Genomic DNA, 22,105 nt, shown 5'->3' with positions numbered 1-22,105 from the left:
TTGTTTGAAATGAAAATAGTTTTGGTTTAGAATCAGGAATCAGTATAAAAGAGTTAAGTTCTTTCTTTTTAAGGCATATCATAGCCTGGTGGTGATGATGGCTCATGGCTTTAATACCAGCAACCTGGAGGCAGAAGCAGGTGGGTCTTTGGGAGTTTGATGCCAGCCTGGTCTACAGAGTAAGTTCCAGGATAGTCTGGGCTACATAGTGAAACCCTGTCTCAAAGAAACAAAAAACTAAATAAAAAAATGTATATATCACAAAAGTACTAAAATAATAAATCAAAATATTGAGAATATATGTGGTATTATCATAGATTTATTTCTTAATTTTTATATTTTATAGAATCCTGTAATGCACAAACAACTACAATTGGATTTTTGAAACTGAGTTTAAATGTCACTGTGAGCCATCGCATAGGTGTCGGGAATTGAGTACTGGTCGTCTGGAAGAGCTGTCAGTGTTCTGAACTGCTGCACCATCTCTCCAGCTCAAGTTTAAGTGTCTAAATGTTACCTCTTACGCATTAAGGAGGATACACCACAAATCTTCCTAAGTAGAAAGAGATCCAAGTAAGTCTTAAAAGTTCTGGTAATTTCCTGAAGCATAAAATCTTCCCTCTACATCTATTATGTACATTTCAGTCCTATAATCTTAGCATAAAGTTCTTCCATTGAATTTTAACTTTGATTTAATCATCTTTGATTAAAGTTCACTGTGTGGGACGAAAGGCCAGAGAACTGGAGTTGAATTGCTTCCCCACATTAAACATGTACCCCTTAAAAGAGGGGGGGTAAGACCTATACCAGCAGGGCTTGTGAAAGGGCTCAGTAAGTTGGTGGATGGACAACTTTTGGCATGCAGGAAAGGAGTGGCTGCATTTCTAGCTACTGCTTGCATTACTGTTACTTTTCTTCAGACACGAGCTTGTTTCAAAGCCTCTCTGCAATGACTCCTATCTACACCTGCTGTGTATGTGCCATGGTGACTGACTGACATGGCCACACAGAAAACGCCCAGGACATACTTACTTTGCTCTTCTTGCTGCTGGACATTTTATTCTTGATGTAGCTGAAGGTGCGACTAACTTTTGTTCCACTCTTCCCTTCAAAATCCTTTTTTGAGGGGCTCGGTGGCAGGAAAGTATAATTTTCTTCTGTTATACTGAATGAAAACAAAAAGATGATGTTTTTTGGGACTATAAAAGTTAAATACTGGGGTGAGTAAGAAGCAGACAGAGGCTACTGAATGGTTCATGTATAAAAGCAAGTCTGGAAGTGAACATAAAATAGCATCGGGTATACCAACTTCTTTGCTTGAAAGGACATCCGTGAACACAATGGGATGCAGGGTGTGTGCTGAGAAAGCTGGCAAAACAGAACCTTAGGTGAAGGATGAGCCCATTAACAGCAGAGGATACACACCTCTTCTGGTCTTTAGGCCTATCAGTAAACTGTGGACTGGCCCAGGCAGCTATGTACAACTTTTGGGGAGAAGAATAAACATATTTCAGGCAGAAAGTAGACAGATTCATTCCAGAGATTCTAGAGATCCAAATTTGCCGATTTACTTGTTGAAGAAGTCTGCATGAAATTTATGAAGTATGTATGTCTTCATAATTAATCATGTTTAATTTCAAAAACACAAATGAAAGCAAAAATGACAAGTTAACAGGGATTTTGTGCATGCTGTCAAGTAAAGAATCAATTCAAGTTGGGATGAAAGTCAAAGATAGAACACTTACCTAGCATGCACAAATTCCTGGGTTGTTCCCCAGTATTAGGAAAGAAAGATATGGGAGAGGAGAGAAAATAAAACCTCAATTTTACATGGACGGAGGTATATAGCACACCCAGCTTTTCTGTTTTGGAATGGGGACAGAAACTAGAGCCTAGGGCACACTAAGCATGCCCAAAGAACTACACCACCAGCCTCCAGCTTGAAAGGCTATAATGGCTAAGAAGATAACAGAACAGCATAACTGCCATTCAAGGAAGCCAGAAAGAACTCAGGTTATTTAATTACGTGTCGTCACTTCATTTTGGTAAAAGGAGTAAAAGAGTAAGCGCATCATACCTCTCTGTCAGGTTAGCACTGGTACTGTGGAAAGACCGTGAATCTAGGAAATAAAAACAGTAGAGGCAAAGTTAGTACATGAGGATCTTGTCCTGATGACAGGTAAAACTACCTAAGAATTCACAGATTTTTCTACAAAGTCTTTGAAAGTCAGTGCATGGTGCCTCTTCCTTAAGAAGTTCAGGAGGAGGAGAAAATAAACTGAAAATCTTCAAATTAGAATGTAAGTAGGAGGCAAGGGAGTGAATTTCTTATCAAGAGAGCAATTTAATCCAGAATCTGAGTAACTGAAAATATTAGTGTTTATGCTTAAATACAGGTGAAGCAGTTCAGTTTCTGTTTTAAATGAAAGGTCAGTTCCCACAGACCATCTTTCTGAGATGCTATGAAAGAATATGAAAGAAGTTAATGTTACAGCTTTTACACCCGATCCCGTCTGTATTTATGTCCATCGGAATAATCTAATATCGTCTGGTATTTTCCTGAGGATTCCTGGAAATGGAGCAAAGTGCTGGCTCAAAAAGCCCTGGCACCACCTCTAGTGCAGGAAGACTTCTCCAGATCAGGCCCTCAACTGTGAAACGAAGGGTACCAGAGTGTTAGGTCTTTCAAGTTGTCAGTGATAAAATGAATGGGGCAGATGCATTCTTCCTTCTCCTCCCTCAATGGAAATGGAACAGGGCTACTAAAATTACTGCTAAATGAGGTAGCAGGGCAGTAAATAGAAAAAGGGAACAGTAGAATTATTTCTCTATAAAACATATTAATATGGATAAGTAGGTAAAAGGATAATAAATAATAGTAAAACAAGAATGATTTGAATTATCAGGAATTTAGAAGGAGCAAAGCCTCAACCAAATGTAAATGGCTTTTAATTTTTAGTGCCATAGCTGATACCTAACTACCGTGATCATGTGGAGAAAACACACACTTTCTTCTTCAAGGTCAGTTTCAGAGCCTCTGAGGTTATTATGAGTAAAATTTGAATCTGAGAGATTTGAAGATGCTCCACAATGACATTAGTGGCATTTTAGTGGCATTTTAAACTCTTTTAACCACAAATCTGACCTACATGTTAAATACAAAATTATAGTTGTTACTGTAATTGTTCTTATATTAAGTGCATAACTTAAATATTCAACTGGTAGGAATAAACTAAATGAAACATTAAAGGAATCTTCAAACTTCTGTTTTTCTGAATATGACGACTTGGGGTTCATGGTAGTTTGAAAGTAATTGGCCCCCAAAAGGCTACAGGACATGGCAATATTAGGAGGTGTGGCCATGTTGAACTATGTGTCACTGTGGATTTGAGAGGTCCCCTATGCTCAAGTTAGGCCTAGTTCAGTTCACTTCCAGTTGCCTGTGGATCAAGATGTAAGACCCTTAACTCTTTTTCCAGCACCACGTCTGCCTGTACACCACCATGTCCTGCTGTGATGATAAAGGAACTAAATCACCACTCAAATATTTTTCTTCATAAGTTGCCATGGTCATGGTGTCTCTTCACAGCAATAAAAAACCGAACTAAGAGAAAGACTGGTACCAGGGACTGGGGTATTGCTCTGATAGGCCCAACCATCTTTCTGTTTGAAGGAATAGGGATCTTGGAACTGTGGGTTAGAAAATCAGTTGAAGGCTTTAAGTGCTGCTTACTCGGCCATCCTAGGAAAAGCATGAAAGACAGTGGAGCTGAATGTGAATTGCTGAACTGTAGGTGGCCGGATCAAAAGGTTTTAGAGGAGAAGAATATTAATATGTGACGTACAGATTATTCTTGTGATATTTTGGGAAAGAATGTGGTTGTTTTTTGACCTTGTCTGAAGAGTCTGTCTGAGGCTAAAGTGAAGAGATTTGGATTAATTCCACTGGCAGAGGAAATCTTAAAACAGCCTAGTGTAGACTCTGTCGTTTGGTTACTAGTGTTCATGTTTATAAAGATTTATAATGAAAAGGCTCAAGGTGAGCAAGGAAATATAAAAATGTACAATTTGAGGAGAAAATAGAGCAACAGGAAGTGGAATGTAACTAAGTCCTGTGTTCAAGGAGATAAACAGAAAGCTAGTAAAGATGTATTTTAATGAGGGAGCCATGTTCTAGCCCCATCAAGCAGCAGAACTTGGCAGCTTTGGCTCTTTGGTTTTGGCTTTAGTGTCAAATACAGAAGAAAGGGGTTATGGAATCTTCCTCCACGACTAAGGAAAGCCACTGAGGCCAGGCATTTGTCTGAGGTGTCCTTGAATGGAGGCACAGAGAGGCCACTATGTGAAGCTGTAAAGGAGAAGTCTGGATTGCCTTGGAGATTCCAAGATGCCAGAGTCCTGGGATACCTGCTAAGAAAAGCTCCTAGCACAGAGTGGAACCAGTTCAAGAGAAGTAAGTGTGTTGTAGTCAACAAAACTGGAAGGAGTTGGAGATCTAAAGAGCATTTTGACACTAAACATGGAAAAGCAAAGTTTGGAGTCTTTGGTTTTTGGTCTTGCTTTGGTACAGTTTTTCCTTGCTATGCCCTCTTCCCTCCATTTTGGAATGGTAATGTATGTCCTGTGCCATTATATGTTGGAAGTGTGTGATCTGTTCATTTATTTTGATTTTACAGGGGATTGCAGTTAAAGTGATTGCCATGCCTCTCAGAAGAGACTCTGAACTTTGGTCTTTAAAACATTGTTGAGACTGTGATAGACTATGGGGACTTTTGAAGCTGGATTAACTACATTTTGTATTATGATATAGTTACAAGCTTGTGGGGGCCAGGGAGTAGAATGTGGTACTTTGAAATGTAATTGGCCCCCAAAAGCTTATAGGGAGTGGCACTATTAGGAGGTGTGGCCTTGTTGAAGTAAGTCTGGCCTTATTGCAGGAAGTGTGTCACTGTGTGGGTGGGTTTTAAGGTCTCTTATGCTCAAGCTAGGCCTAATTCAGTTCACTTCCTGTTGCCTATGGATCAAATGTAGGACTGTCGGCTCCTTGCCCAGCACCACGTCTGTCTCTGTCTATATGCTGCCATGTCCCAGTGTGATGATAATGAAGCAAATCGCTGAAACTGTTAAGTCACCCAATAAAATATTTTCTTTTATAAGAATTGCTGGGTCACCCAATAAAATATTTTCTTTTATAAAAGTTGCTGGGGTCACGCTTTCTCTTCAGAGCAAAAGAAACCCTAACCAAGACAGGTTTTTCCTATTACATTTACCATGTTTGGTAACAACAGCTGGGAAAGAAGGAGCTGGTTCCCAATTCTGCAGAACCTAGTTGCGAAACTATAAACATTTTAACCTAAGATACCTTAGTTAGCTTTAAAACAAGAGCCTGGACTAAAACAATGGCTTCTTCCCACCCAGGAGTCTTCAATGATATAAACATTCAGTTCTTTCAGACTGCCAGGCCAGGTCGTCACTGTAACATTTAAGCAACTCACTAAATTACCACTCTAGTGAACTATGCAAAGTAAAAGTCAAATTCCTATTGCAGAAAAATACCCAACAAAAAACTTGGCCAAGAAAAAAAATAAACCACTGGCTGATTTCTGATAGATGAAAACGAAATACACATGTGATTAGGTAGCAAGAAAATCTATGGTAGCACCTCTAAGAATTCCCAATGGTTTTGTTGCTAAAAAAGAATTTATTTCAGTTACTATGACTTCTTACATGTGCTTTGAAAAAAAAATGGATTAATTTACCAGTGTAACCCAAATTAGTGCCTCTAAAATTCCTGACGTGTAGAGACTTTAAAAGTATGCAATAACATGGCCATTTCCATGACAAAATTATAAACAGAAGACAACAAACTTGTCACTAACCCTTTAAATATTATTGCAGATTTCATTTCAATCACATTTTTATTTTAAGACACAAAATAACATGCAGATACTATATACTCAGGGATTTGGGGCTTCAATCATTGAACAAAAGAACAACAAAACGTGTTCTATAGAATAAGAGTTTCATGGAGCAGGGACGGTCTTATACGTTATTATGGTTTACTAATTAATAAATCTGGGAAGTACAGCACACCAAGTACTATGTTGGGATGCCACAATGTGCTAATTAGTATTTTAAAGCTGCTCACCTGAGCTTCCCAATGTGTTAAACTACTCCCTCTCCATTACTCTCACTGGCATTTTTGGACAGAATGAACAGTTTAAGAAATGCTAGACCCTGGACTCAAAATACTCTTCTGCATCTATATTTTTAAGATTCCAGTGGGACCAGTACAATTAGTTCCTAGTGATAATGAAGTTCTACTGAGGTTTTGGTTTGTTACCATAGCCTGGCTATTTGATATAGTACAAGAAATACTTTGGACCGAAGACATTTGAGAACTTCTGAACACTCAAAGTTGAGGTGGATTTTTGCAACTTTCTACTAAGAGGGATAAAATGTAAATATCTCATTGTTTCTTTGCCAAGTATCTTTTCATAGTGAAAAATATGCCAACACCAATGAGGCTACCATTTAAAACTAAACCACATCTCTATGTCACAGACACTTTCCTTTAAAAGACAATGCAAAGTGGTGGCCACAATAATTTTTATACATGGCTGCTACTTCAGATCAGCAAGCAGAAGGACAATTATACGGATGGAAGTGTTAGGCACTCATATTAGTTCTAACACAACAATTCATTACTTTATGATATAAATTTGTTTTACCACAAAAAAAAAAGCAAGTCCCAGAATATCCAAGAAGCCCTCCAAAATTGAAGTCAAGGTCTTCTAACAAAAGGATACTCAGGTGCATTTCAAGTTTACTAAAACTGATTTCTCAAAATATTTCATACCAGGTGCCACTAAGAACTTAATAATTTGAAACCTGTAACTCACTGGAGTATGGCATGATATAGAGTTTGAGAAGAACAAAAAGCGAGAAAAATATATAATTTTCATTTCCTACCCTATGGGATCTAATCTCATAGTTTTGTTTTTTAATTATACGAAAAGACTGGAAGGGAAGCTTTTGGGTGTCACTGATAGATAGCTTAGCTATCTGTCCCAGGACACAGAGAAAAATGGGTAATTGAAATTAAAACTGAAGTGGTCAAGATGAAAGTTTTGTAAAAGTAGCCCTCGTATTATAAAGGGTAGAAGCGGGATGAGAATACACCCCTCATGCCTGCATTCTGGAAAGACACCTGTACTGAAACAATAGGTGTTAGTAGTTATAGATAATGACAACAGAAATCTGGTTTCATCAAAATTGATTTGCAAAGTCATGCAAACTCAAGAGACTTAAAGAGGACAGCATACAAGGAGATAAAAGTCCTCAAATGATTTAATTCTTTTAGTAGCAAGCTTATAGCATTTAAAAGCTAGCCAGACTTTGGAGAACAACCACTAGACACCAAATTAGCTTACTTACTATGCAACTCCTCCTCCTCATCACTGGAATAAGAAGAGCCAAAAGAAAAGAGAGTTTTAGATTTAAGGAGGAGTGGAGAAACGCTGACGGAAAAGGAGATCCACCTTGCTGGCTTCATCTGCTGCTGAGCTGAGAAGTAGTTTAACAGAAAGACATTAGAGAACGAAAGAGTTATGGTAGGACAAAGGAAAAGGTACCCCTAACCTATGTGGGAACAGGATAATGTCGACAGCCTTTAGGATCTCAGGAAAGGTTCTCAAAATTAACAATCTATGAATCTATGAATATATGTATGCATGCACGCAAGAATGTATCTTGTTTCTGTGAGACAGGTTTTCCCTGTGTAGCATCGGTTGTCCTGGAATTTGCTCTGTACACCAGGCTGGCAACGAACTCAGAGATTTATCTGCCTCTGCCTCCCAAGTGCTGGGATTAGAGTTGTGTGCCACCACTGCCCGGCTAACAATGTACTTTATTTATATAATCACTTATGAAATGAAAATTGTAATGCAGTTTAACAAATCACTTAAATATATGTACTTGCTAGATTTGAAAACAAGAAGTAAACTATTTTTAAAAGTCATAATTCATAGCTTGACTTTTCCTTCTTTATGCTGTATAGACAACATCCAACACTGATGCTGCTCCGGGTCCAGTATTTACTGCCTTTCTCACTCATCCCAAGTTTCCTACTTCACGTCTACCTCTTCCTAGTGTATGCACATAATTCACTAGGGTCTCCTTTCTCTCTAATCTTCATGGTAGTGCTCTCCTTTCAGAATCAGACTCACTCATCTCCTTGTCCACCTGTGTGTGAGTGGACACTACACAGGGAGCTGGAATATGTCTTTTCCTGCTGCCTTGCTCTTCCTCTAGTCCTTCACTAGCCATGCGGTATCTAACATCTTCTTAATTTCTCAAGGTACAAAGCTGGGTGCCATCATTGGATCCTTACAGCATACCTCATTTGGGCTTCTTTGAACTTCAACTTCTCTCCTGAGATCACTATTCTGAAACAGCTGCACTGTGAACCCTGCAGAAACCCTCTACTGACCTGTAAGACTTTTCTTCTCAACACTATTTCCATTGGGGTTGGTCTGAAGCGCTCTAATCAACATGATTCTAACTGCCTTTGGAAAGAAACCCTAACTTCTCAGTTTAGATTTCCATATACCAATTCCTAGTTTATTTTGGTCTAAACTTTCTCCAGTTTCTGAGGTCTGATACTTCCAGAGTACTGAGTGTTTATTTTGGTTGCTTCACTTACTATTTTCTATTAGAGTCAACTTGTTCTCCTATCTCTAAGTAGTAAATATAGCCAAGAAAGAAACTATCAGTTAAGTTCATCCTTCTTCCACATTGTATAGTTTATTACACAACAAAGAATTGGTACCCAAATATGGACTAAATACACAGATACGTGAATTCTCCCTTTATCAGGCTTTTGGGAATCTTAAGGCTCTCTATCAAATCAGAGAGAATGCCTTGTACCTATATAAAAGCTACACCAACCAATCAGATTAGGAGGTTGAGCTCCCACCAACCAGGTGAAATGAACTGTTTTGTCCCCATGTGTTTGCTTGGCCAGGCAAGGTCACTGTTCTTGCTGAGTTTCTTTTGCTCTGTTTGTCTGTGTGATACCAGGAATATTATTTCCAATAATTTGGGGTTCCTTTCCAACATGACGAACGATGTCCTTGTTTCTAAAACTGCTTAAATTACAGTCAGGGAAAAAGACCTCGGCACTATTTGGGATCATTGTGAACTACACAACTCCATTATATAACAGGAAGTATGCTAAGACTTTAATTCACATTATAGCCACAGCATGTTATCCCAACTTAACAGCTGAAGCTGAACTGAGGGCAAAGGGTTTCTGTGACAAGGAGTCACTCAGTTATCCTATGTGCTTACATAAAACATGAGTTAAACTGCCTTAGGAAACTCTGACTGCAAACTTAGTGTGATGATGTGTGCCTGCAATCCCTGAACTTGAGAGGGGAAGGGCCTCATGCATTCTCAACAAGAACTGAACTCTACTGCTGAACAGCAGGCCCAACTGCCCTTAAAAAATGCATGTGTGTGTATTTAATGTTCAGGTGTGTACACACAGGAAACCAAGATAGAGTCAAGGTTTCTTTGAATCTGGAGTTCATGTTTCTCAGCTAGGCTGAAAGGCAGCAAGTTCCAGTGGTCCTCTTGCCTTTGCTTCCTACAGCATGTCGGCATCCCAGAAAAGCATGAGAGCATGCCTAGCTTGTGTGTAGGTACTGAGATCTCAGTACAGGTGTTCATGATAAAGAGCAAAAGAATTCTCTTTCATGTCATCACTCTGCTGTGAAAACTTGTAAGATTAAACCTCTAGTCAGCCAAGACATAAGATAGAACCTTTCATTAATGAAGAACAGCTACGTTAATCTCCAGTTCTTTTGAATTAAATTTTAAGAGGATACTGAAAAAAATAGCATAGACACCAGGATCTTGTGTTTAGTCTCCAGAATAGCTGGCCTTGTTTATTGTGAAGAACATGTATTATTACTCATTTTTAGACTTAATCTTTGTATCATGATATCACACTGTAATTACTCTTTAAAAATAAATTTTAAAACAGGTTCCTTGAGTTACATAGATGGCTCAGTGGTTAAGAGCAATGGTTGTTCTTCCAGAGGACCTGGGTTTGATTCCCAGCACCCACATGGCAGCTCACAACTGTCTGTAACTTCAGTTCCAGAGGATTCAATGCCCTTTTCTGGACTTTGTGGGTGCAGCACACGTGTGATACACAAACACCCATACACAAAAATAAATAAATAAATAAATCTTAGTAATGAAAAGGAGGTTTCTTAAGGAACAAGTTGGTGACAAATATTTGTACAATTAAAGTATATATGTAAGCATTTTTAATCACATATGCCCTGTGTCTGTAGATTCTGGTTGTCCGTTCTTTTCAGACTTAATCCTCTTGTACTTGCTTAAGTAAAAATATCTGTCAGTTCTGTCTGCTGAGTGTGACATTTCAGAGTGCTCAGACTGGATTGTCTTCTGACAAGTTTAGCAGAGACAAGATCACTTGAGAAGTATTTACAGATTTAAGGAGCCTACTGTGACATGAATACTCATTTCAACATCTGTTCTTGTGTAGGATCCTGGACCTAGGAAAAGGTGAGGAAAATGGATCATGTGTCTATATTAGTCCGTTTGGTCAGCATTAACTTCCTGATTCAGATAATTATGTTAATATAATAAAGAGTGACTTTGTTTTTAAGAAACATTAAATTAGTTAGAGGTAAGGAAACCTACTCTCTGAAGGGGAATGATAAAGGAAGTATTCTGGAAAAGAAAGAATTAGACTAACATTTGGGGATAGAAGGGAAGAACACACAAATTCTTTACACTAATTTTGTTTGTTTTGTTTTTGTTTTTTGAGACAAGATTTCTCTGTGTGGTCCTGGCTGTCTTCTCAGAGATCCGTCTGCCTCTGCCTCCCAAGGTGCTGGGATTAATGGTGCGTGCCATCACCTCTCGGCTTCTTTACACTAGTTTTGTCACGGATTTTTCTTGCCATGTATTTTTCCAGGGAGAGTCATTTTTTAAAAAATATTTATTTATTTATTATGTATACAATATTCTGTCTGTGTGTATGTCTACAGGCCAGAAGAGGGCACCAGACCTCATTACAGATGGTTGTGAGCCACCATGTGGTTGCTGGGAATTGAACTCAGGACTTTTGGAAGAGCAGGCAATGCTCTTAACCACTGAGCCATCTCTCCAGCCCCCCAGGGAGAGTCATTTTACCCATTTTTCAAGTCTGAAATTATTTCAAAGCCCTTTAAACAATGGTATAATATTTATACCCCACAATATAATGAAACAATGTATGTATCAAAGAGATTTTTTTCTTAGTCAGAAGAGTTGAAAGCTGATCTCTACATTAGCATTTCTGTTTCTGTTTGAGTATGAAGTCAGTTAGTCAAAAGGAGAAGCAGACAAAATTTGGAAGTTAATAAGATCCCAAAGTAAGAAAAATGATAGGAAAAGTGGCTAAGATATATTCATTTTTAAAAAAGTAGTATACTCACTGTCCAATCCAGGATGACTAATTGTCATTAATGAGATGGATTTTGTCAATGGAGAAGAAATGGCTGATGTACAGTAATTAAATCCCTGTTGTTTAGACCTGTGACATGTCTATAAAAAAAATGAAGAATGGGTTCTAAGTACATGTTCATATATTTAGACAGGTGCAGAATTTACACCCACCCAACCTGGTGAAAAGAGACTTGGAATCCAGTCTATGACTGCTTAACAGTTGCTTAGCTTTTCTAAGCCTGCCCTTTTCCACCCGAAACTGACGAGTATTCGTCATTCACAGTGGTTTTACATCCCTCAGAACATCTAACAATGTTTCAAACTGAGTAAGTATCTGCTGGGCACACAATCCGGTAACTTCACCGGAAGTAACAGATCATATAGCGTACTGCTCCTCTGAAAAAAATCAGAACATATTCACAGACACACAGTAGGATATGTTACTCGGATTATCAGGAGCTGGAGGCTGGGATGTGAGTAGGAAGTATTTCAAGAGCATTAGCAAAGCAGCAATGCATTTGGGAAGGAGCTAAACCTCTTTCACTTCCTCACTGATTCTACATGAATGCAGGGTGACTGCAATGTAGTAACAACTTCCTTGGCAGTATTGCTGGCAATTTAAATCCATAGCATTTTAAAAGCTGTGTAGCCCAAAGTAAAGCAGGGACTCCTTTTAACACCCCTGAAGGAATCATTACTTCTGGTGATAAGGGACTCACACTTCTTTTGAGACAGCTCATTCTAATCCTCTCACAAGATGAAATCTGCTTCCTTAAGAAAGACACTGAACATCTTACTCAGCATGCACTCACTTAGCTGGGCCAAAGACTTCTGATTATTTAGCGCTTGTTCCATGTGTAACCATGGAATTTGAGGCAAACGGTTGCTATGTTTCAAATACAACTGTGAGGCCTGAAAAATGACCTCAGCAAACAGCAGAGACTTTCAAGAGGAAGTTGGCTGCAGGCAACTAGTCTAGATCAGAGAGATACACGCAGCACAACACCCACACTGAGGTTGTGCTCAAGAGGAACTAAAGGTAAGATGAAGGTTCTAGGAAGACCATGCAAGCACAGCACAGCACAGCACAGCACAGCACAAAAATGCTTATGTTTATCTAGAAATGTTGACTTTATCTAGAAAGATTAAATCAGAAAGATAACAGTGGTACTAAAAAATACAGGGTCATCTGTTGAATTTCTGGATATAATCCATCTCAGAAAAGGTCACACAAACAGTATTAAGAAAATTAAAATATTCTCCTTAAATCCTGTCTACTTTTAAGTTATGGAAAGAAGCAATAAGCCCAAAGTGAGCAAGTCTGAGTTCATACTGTTCAGCCAAATGTTATGTGGCATTAGACAACTCACTTGCAGTGGCTTGGAGCTCTTACAGTTAAGGAAGGGAATCAACAGGTATTTCTTGAACAGTATAGCTGAGACAAAGAACATGTTTTCTCTAGTAAATAAACTTGGGGCATGGACTTTAAAATTGGTAAATGCGATAATGACATGCAATACACTTCAAAACTCAATTTACAATGAGCTGGCAAAAGAACAACACAAAGGAAGCTGCATGCCCTGAACAGTTTCCCAATCCTAAAACATTTGTTATGATGGAATATTTACATCTGTGGATATTAATGTATTTTTACTTGAAAATGCTATTTTTATACTTATTTATTTTTGTATAGAGTGTTCTTTTCTGAATGTATGTTTGTGTACTGACTGGTGCCCCTGGAAGTCAGAAGGCATTAGATCCTTGGAACTGGACTTACGGACGGCTGTGAGTCACTATATGTGAGTGCTGGGAACCAAATGCCAGTTCTCTGCAAGACCAGTATTCTTAACCACTGAGTCATCTCTCCAGTTCTGATTAACGTATATTTAAGTATTTATGCTTAGTGATTAAAAACATGTTATTTCTAAACTTGAAGATATCATTTAGTAGGTAAGTAATTACATTTCTAGCTTTATACTAAGACTAATAAAAAGCATTAAATCAATGAGATCATATTTGGGGATAATGTTCTACTCCCACCGCTATTAGCAATATATAGCAATTTTAGCTTTACCTGCTGATCAAACATCCTATGATGCTGTCTCTGGTCTGGCTCCAGATGTTCTTCTGAAAGTGACATCAGAGAGTCTCTCTGTTCCTTGCCACTGAAAGGGTTTCTGAGCTCACTGGAATTTGCAGAGCTCATTTCTAGAGATGAAGATGGTTTATTTCCAATACCAGCTCCTCCTGTCAAGCCTTCCAGACTGAAACTGAACACAAAGCACAAGAGATCATTCATTGTTTGTAGTTTTCAGAATGGGAGGAAACAAAAATCCCTCTAACTTGTGTTATTCCTGTGTCTCCTGCTCAGAATGTGTACAGGACACAGAGCAGATGAGCACCACTCAGCCCGCAGGGCTCCTGGACGCTGAGAAAGAACCCCAGACACGTTTACTTCCCCGCCTCATCCGACTTCTCTAAATGTTGAGCCAGACATCATTTTCTTAGTTGTTTTTCAACATATCAATAGACGAATTTATCTCGTATATATGTATCGGTTTTCATTGATGTGATCAAAATAATCTCTCCAGACTCTAACTCATTTAATGCCAAATGTCACAAAGCACAGTCATAAGGAGCTTTGAGAATGAAAAGTGAGTGAAATGGCTGCGTGCTCATCACAGGGGCCATTATAAAACTTGACACTCAATTATACTTTGGTTGACAACTTCCTGGGTATACTTCTACTTATTAGTTTCTGTAATAAGCAATACCACTGTGCACACCCAGCCAGCCAGTTCCCGATGATGGCTTAGTGAGAATCATCAGCTGCAGAAAGGCACATAAAAAATAATGCTGAAAAAGCAAACAGGGTGTGGAATTTTAAAAGGGAGGTTACTTTGTGAAAGTAAGAGGGTAAGGAGGAAGGCTAGCTGTCTACTCTCTGGGGTCCCTAACTAGAATAATGCGCACATCTGCTGTAACTACAGTGGGACCGTCTTTGAAAGAAGGATACAGTTGTAGCTGTGTTCTCAGTTACTCAGCTGGAACTGTATTTGGATGTATACTGAAGCTATATAGTTACTTCTGTTCTGGGAAAACTGTACAGTTAATTGCTACAATTAAGTTCATAGATTCCAGCCCCAAAGGGTTTTTCTTCATAGATTACTTAAGAACTGGACCCATATGTCTCTATTGTCTCTAGCGGGTAAACGATTAACAAATTTGTTGCTCTTATTTCAGTTGACAATAGAAGTCATAATGAACTGAAACTAAATGTCTATGTAGAACCCATTTTTAACACCAGGCATAAGAAGAAACTTTAGCCAAGGGAAGAAATTTAGTTTTCCACCGTGAATTATCTGAAAAGCCTGAGAAAACTTGATCTCCACTTACTACAAAACTTAATTCTGAAAATTTTAATAATTAAATCTGTCTGCTTAACTCAAAGACAAATATAAAATGACGAGGTATCTAAATTAAGAACTTAAATGTAGGACTTGGAAAATATAATAGAAACCAGGGCCTATTAGTTGTTTTGATTCATTGTTTTCCTAAGAATCTGGGAACTTGGAAAGAAGAAAACAACGACAAGGGCTTACATCACAGACACAAGGTTCATGCAGAAACACAGGCAGCTATTGCTACTTGAGACAAACAATAGAGCAGTAGGCACTGTTCCTGGGCCACACTCCTGCAAACGGGTTAGTGGCATCCACAGCGAAGGCAGCAGTACACTAGGCTCACAGATACCATAGTCTGCCCATATGCATTCCAGCCACAGAGAAGCCAGCTACAGCCCAAGGCCAGAAGTCCTACTTTACAGTTCCTGGTTTGGTGGCTGGACATACTATACCTTCTGAAATTAAAGTCAGCATTCAGGGCAGCCGAGTATTGCACACCAGAGGGACACCAGCTCATACTGGAGATGACATCAAAGGCAGAAACAAGAAATGGAGGGAGAAAAGGGGAAACAGGTTTGGGTTATTCAGTTTAAAAAGAAAGGACACAGAGATAGACTTATATAACCACTTATAAAAAAATAGGAATGCAACGATGAGAATTTAGGAAAAGACTAGAAAAAGAACCTCAGGAATTTAATACTGTGCAGCTGATGTCCACTCAGTGTTTTGGCAAAGGTCATGTGTGCTCTTTACAGGACAACTACTCAATTTAAAGTAAAGAGCTCCTTTGGCTAATCCCTTGGCAAAAAGTGCACCCCACTCATGGCTTCTTCTGCAGACATTCCCCTAGGTGTTTCAAAACCTCTGTTGTGGCCAAGTGTCTCTCTGTATTCATCATTGCTCCCACATCCCTTGACTCTGGTTCCTAGGCCTGAATCGAAGGGAAACACTACAAACAGCTCAGAGGCCTCACTGAGAAGTCAGTATTTTTCCCTCGTATGTTCCCAGTAAGGATCCAGATAAGCCAGGCAGCACCTTATACAACAGCAAACACATAGTTCTTCTTTAGAAGCATTCATTAGGCCTTTCTGCTTAAAATGAGGCAGCTCCAATAAAGGCCATACCTTCCTTACAGTTTTGAACTGATATGCAGATTTACTTTTCTTACGAGTTTTATGGTATTAAGATGGAAATGTCTTTAAAATTTTAATTTTGTATTTATTTCCCCCGAGATTAAAAAAACATCCATGTGAGCAGTTGTTTTCTTGTTTGTCCTATGCGAGATAACAGGGGAGGAAAATCTAGGGTGAAAAGGTTAAAACAAATTATACACAGGTACTTTATGACCAAACTAGATCAAAAGGTCAGAATCTTTGTTTGATGCTTTATTTGTTTAGTTACTGGAGACATATCCCCAAGGTGTGGTCCGAGGTCAGAATTTTTGATTAATAAGTACTGTCGCCTAAAAATACTGCTCTGGGGGCTATAACTAAGTGCTTTCTTCTTACACAACAAAGAGGACCAAGAGCTCCTGGACAACAGCAGAACCACTCAGGGGGCTCCGCCTCCAAAATCTCCAACCACTCTGCTTGGTGGACAAGACTCAAGATGAGGAAAATGGTGGGATGCTATGACAGTTTCCTCTACAGCTGTTCCAAATGCTATACAAATGTTCAAATCTGATTAAAAAACAGTGTAAGGCTCACAAAAGAAGAAAATATACAGTTTGAGGAATCTCTCATCTGAGAAGAAGGATTAGACTGACTCAAACTTATGTGAACAGAAATAAAATGTAATTTTCAAACATTTATAAGGCCCAGAAGTCCATTCTTTGGATTACTAATTTAATATTAAACTTCCAATAGGATACCTAAGTATATGATTTCATTTCTTTCTTTTTTGCCCCCCTGAGACAGGGTTTCTCTGTGTAGCCCTTGTTGTCCTGGAACTCGCTCTGTAGACCAGCCTGGCCTCGAATTCAGAGATTCAGCTGCTTCTGCCTCCAGAGTGCTGGGATTAAAACCATGCGCCAACATCCTCAGCAGAACAGGACAAGAAAAGAGCCATACATGCCTCACAGGATCTGACAAGCTGCAATTGGTCTAAGCCTTCCCTGACTCCTGTCATAATAAAAGTGCATTTCCAAGAGCCTCCAAAATCATAAGGTTCTTTGGCTTTGAAATTTAGAAGGTACAGTTTTTGTTGTTCTGAGAACGACTTTCTTCTTGTTGAAATGTTTCAATTTCATAAATTTTAAAAAATTATGAATCATGCTCTTTGTACAAAAATATTTTTCACTTAGAACATACTGTAAACTCAGGCCATGAGTCTGGTGTGTACAGCCTGGGCTGCAGGCAGCAACTTGTTGTCCTTCACCATGTAATCTAGCACAGGCTTCAGTTAGTTCAGAGACAGCAACAAATACATTTCTAAAACTTTTACATATTGTCTACTGAAAAAGGCACTTAATAATTTGCTTCCCTGGAACCTAGCTGATATCAAAACTATTTAGGTTCATGAAAATGTTAGAATTTAAGATTGAAACTTCCCCTATAATATGGAATTAAAGGACAATACACATAAAAATGATAGAGAAAAAAGTAGGAAGATTATTTTTTTGCCTTTCTCACAAATATCCTGTAAATAGATAAAAGTATCTTTGCAAATGTCTCTTTATATAAGATATATAATAAAAGCACCACACTTTTCTGATTTCTAAATGATTTTTTTAAACAATGGGAGAAAAGTCATTAATAGCTCTACACAATAAAAGTCTTTAAAACATGAAGCAATTGATTATGTTTAATTAGAAATCAGCTCTTGGCTTATACACGTAAGCTTTATTTTTTATTTGATAAATAATAATTCAAAAAAGGTATCAGCCTATGCCACTCTGCTTTCTGAAAGACTGTCCACAATGAGATGGAAACTAGCAGGTGGTCAACTAATAAAAATCCTCCTTCATATTATTCAAAAATGTATTGAAAATATTTTAGAACCTATGTGTGAGTGGCCACAAATGAATTTCTGGCTATTCTCTTTCTTTTCTGATTACAGAGGGAAGTATTCCCCAAGGTCCATTAGTTAGCTACAACATGAAAACAAAACAAACAAACAAAACACACAAAGTCAGGTGAGACCTTATTTCAAAGTCATCTGAGTCAGTAAGCGGGTGTGTATTTGATAAATTTAGAACTAGAAAAAGACTTTAGATTAAAGAGACTATTTCCTACCAGGTGGGCATAGCAATTAAGAAGCACCTATATTTTATTTGGCTGCACAAGAAATAAATAATATGTTTAAAAATGTTGCCCAATCAGGTAACCAGAATGAGATGCCTGTTAGTACACACTCAGAGATGACATGGTTAGTTCAATTTAGTGAACTCTGTACCTTCTCCTATGAATGGGAGGTCTCCTGACAACATCCCCAAGAACTTGCATTGAACTGAAAATGAATGATGGAAGAGGTCAATAATGGAGGTGAATCACAACGATACACAAATATACAAAACACAGAGATCACACCTGGAAGAAATATATTCCCCAAAGACAAACAGCACAGGAGGGAAGAGACCAAAAGAATGAAATGATAAAAATACCAGAATCCCAAACATCTGACAGAAAGGAAGCTTTTGTTCCCTCTGTACTCCAAAAAGTTAATCGGACGATGAGTTATGAAGATTAGTATAAGTGATAAAATAAATGGCTCAGAGAAAAGCGCCATTCAAAACATTAAAGGGCTTTTCTTCAGGCTTTAAAATTCAGATAACAAAATATACAAGTAATAATATACAAATTAGTCAAGCTATTAAAGTGATAAAACCTAACCGTTATTCCATTGCCTCTAAAGGTATTAAGACAGTACTAGATAGTCCTTTATACTAAGTTTAAACAAACATGATATATAGGCTGAAAATACAAATAGGTAACAAGTCTAAGATCACCAAGAAATCTTGGGCAAATCATTAAATCTGGCCTCAATTTTTTTCACCTGAGCTACGATTCAAATACATATACTTCTGAAATCAGTTATTAAAAACAGATCTCTGGTGAGTTATGCATAAAATAAATCCCCATTCCCTGATCAGTCCTTTATCATCTAAGTCAAGGATATCCTATCAAGAAGTTACTCAGGCTTCAGGGAGTAATTTCTGCCTTCAAGATCATTCCTGATGTCTCTATCAATGTTTCAAGAACTTTTTAAAAAATATTTTTTATTTATAAATATTTTATAATATATTTTTTAGATTTATTTATTTATGCAGTATCCTGCCTGTGGGCCAGAAGGGGGCACCATATCTCATTGTAGGTGGTTATGAGCCACCACGTGGTTGCTGGGAATTGAACTCAGGACCTCTGGAAAAGCAGTCAGTGCTCTTAACCGCTGAGCCATATCTCCAGCCCCCTCTATCAATGTTTTAAAAGGAAACAGCATATATAAAACTGGGAAGGAAAGCATTTAGAAATTAGTTTTTATATAAGCTGAGATTTCAAAAGGATATAAACACAATGTAGCTTATTATTTTAAACTACTATCCTAATACCATGGAATAATACGAGATCGTATAAATATTTGACTATGATTAGAAACCTAGATTCTGCTGTAGATGATGTCAAGTGTCTGGAACAGTCCTCTAATTAGCAACTATGGGAAAAACAACACCTTTATCATAGAGAAGATTAAAAAACAATGTAAGACAATATGCTATGAAAAGAGTCTGAAAAAAATGGGCAAACCAGTGAAGTATAGTTTGAATCTGAGCTCTGCAAGGGCAGGGAGTAATATCTTGTTTACCTCTATTTCTCTAGAACCTATGATACTGCCAGACCTAAAAAGAATACTCAATGTATGTTGGCTGATTAAAAGAATAAATGAAGGTCTGGAAAAATAGCTCAGTAATTAAAACACTAGCTATTCTTCTAGAGGACTGGATTTCGATTCCCAGCACCCATACTGTGGCTTACAACTGTCTGTACCTCCAGTTTTAGAGGACATGATGCCCTCTTCTGGTCTCCTTGGGCACCATGCACACACATAGTGCAGATACATATTCAGGTAAAACACTCATACATATTAAAAAATTAAAGGAGGTGAATGTCTGTTATCTTAACACTTGGGTGGTGGAAGCAGGAGGATCAGGAGGCTAAGCCTGCCTTACATAGTGACACTCAGGCTGGTCTTGGCTACATGAAACTCTGTCTCAAAACAAAACAAAACAAAACAAAAAACCCCGACTTGATTAAGATTACATGTACTTATAGCCTTAATATAATGAGGAAGGAAAAGAATAATTGTGTTATTTATAACAATTGTTTTAAAGCAACTATCAGTAACTGAGTATGGTAGCTCCTGTCTGCAGACTCAGAAATTCAAAGATTAAGCGAGGGAGAACTGTCTGGAGTTAATTGTTAGCCTGTACTAAACAATGAGTTCCATGTCAGCTAGAGATATACAGCAAGACCCTATTTCAAAAATCAGTCAAAACTAAAAACAAGCAGCACCCTCTTTTCCTGGCTGAGAGCATCTTTTTAGCCAGGTAAAGCAGATCTCGGGCAAGCACACCTGCAACCTGTTAGATGCTACAATATGGGTCTATAGAATTAAAGTCAAGAGGTCAGAAGCCAATCCAACTTCTTACAGGCTGCTGCCAAACTTACAAGCTGGGTAATTCTTGTAAAAATTCCTCAAACTGTACGACAGATAGGAAAAAACCAACAATTTTAGTGTATGCGTCTTGTATCCTCTTGGGAATTACATACTGATAATTTAGACATTATCAAATTTCTGTATCAGAAACATATGGCTGTGATCCTCAGGAAACACCACACCAGTCAGATGTGTTGAGACTGTAAGATTTCATAAGTTAACAGAATTTTCTCTTCCAGATTCATGAATTTCACTGATTGATCAGGCTTATTATTTACTCACTATTTGACAGTAATAGTTTACGTTATCACAAATACATTGGAAGGAAAGTTCACATTGCTCAAGGGGCTGCCCAGGGTGGAGTCAGAATGCACCTCTGCCTGGTTGCCAAGCCTGGGTTACCTTTTAGAGAAAAGAGATCAATGTCTCCTCTTTTTTTTTTTTTAAACCAGTAACAATAAAGTAGATACTTCCCAAAAGAGAACACAGACTGAGTTATGAAATGCACAGGCTTCATCTTACCTCCGCTGGTTCATTTCTGCATCGCTGGCTGCATTTTTCCCAGGACCCCAGCTATGTCTCCTGAAGGGGGAAAGAGAGCGCATGGAGCTCCGCAGGAAAGAGCGATTTGCAGGCACCTCAGTGATGCTGTCCATTTCTTCCTCCTCCATCTCACCAGAGCCAGCAGGCTCACTCTCGCTCTCTCGACGCTCAGGTCCCACGCCATGGCTGGAAAAGCCATTTGAGCCCTGATGATTCCTGGACCTATTCAACTTTGAAGTCTGAGGAAGGGACACATCGCTGCCATGAGAAGAGTGCCGATCCAGGGAAGCTGCGTCATCTGTAGAGGAGCTGGAGCCTGTGCTGTCACAAAGCAACTGCTCTTCCTCGGGCTGCAACAGAGACAGCAGTGTTGAAGCCAACAGAACCAAGGAGATATCCTGTTCTGACAGACCAAGCCAATGCTTCATAGTTGATTGGACACAGGCAAGATTAATAACAGACTTCAAGCTGATCATTTTTTCAAACCCATGACTTCAGTTAGAATCTAAGTCTCCTGGCTTCCAATAGAGTAATGTTCTAGATTTATAACTTTGTCATTTTACTAAAGGCACTAGACTATACAGAAGACACACTAATTTTTTTTTTTAGTGGAGAAAAAACAATTCTTAGTTTAGTTCTTTCAACCCACCATCAACCAAAATGAGGAGAACCATTCAATAGTCTCTAGGGTTTCTGCTATATGAAACTCTAAGCTCATACTAGGTTTTTAGAACATCAAACTGAAACAAGTCAGCCTGTATAGCTATAATAAGGTAGGGAATTTACTATTCTAAAGCCAAGTATGACTGTTGTTTACTTATGAAAACTGCCCAACAGTTTTAATTCCACCAAAAGTCTGCATGCTACTATTTCTCATCTTAGTGAGAACTGGTTGAGTGTTCTGAAGCCAAATCACATAAAATAATCCTAATAAGGTGTTTAATAAGGCGATAATGCTCCTTTCCTGGCTAAACTCTAGTACC

General features: G+C 38.4%; 1 protein-coding gene across 6 annotated transcripts in view; it reads right to left on the bottom strand.

The window, feature by feature from the left end:
* Akap13 (A-kinase anchoring protein 13) overlaps positions 1-22,105 on the bottom strand; it is a 260,503-nt gene that overhangs the window by 52,513 nt on the left and 185,885 nt on the right. For 2 of the 6 annotated variants that reach the window (XM_075952864.1, XM_075952865.1), the window contains 5 exons: positions 21,102-21,472; positions 13,601-13,796; positions 11,517-11,625; positions 2,078-2,120; positions 1,033-1,165 (listed from right to left, as the gene is read on the bottom strand). In XM_075952864.1, the coding sequence (XP_075808979.1) occupies positions 1,033-1,165; positions 2,078-2,120; positions 11,517-11,625; positions 13,601-13,796; positions 21,102-21,472 (852 nt within the window). Of the gene's footprint in view, positions 1-1,032; positions 1,166-2,077; positions 2,121-7,437; positions 7,567-11,516; positions 11,626-13,600; positions 13,797-15,382; positions 15,449-18,323; positions 18,378-21,101; positions 21,473-22,105 lie in introns of all 6 variants that reach the window. The other 4 variants (XM_075952859.1, XM_075952860.1, XM_075952863.1 and 1 more) reach the window with 4 other exon arrangements.

Source organism: Microtus pennsylvanicus, chromosome 18, assembly GCF_037038515.1.
Source record: "Microtus pennsylvanicus isolate mMicPen1 chromosome 18, mMicPen1.hap1, whole genome shotgun sequence".
Taxonomy (NCBI): Eukaryota; Metazoa; Chordata; class Mammalia; order Rodentia; family Cricetidae; genus Microtus; species Microtus pennsylvanicus.
The sequence above is the reverse complement of the archived record's forward strand: the minus strand, read 5'-3'. Positions and strand labels throughout refer to the sequence as shown.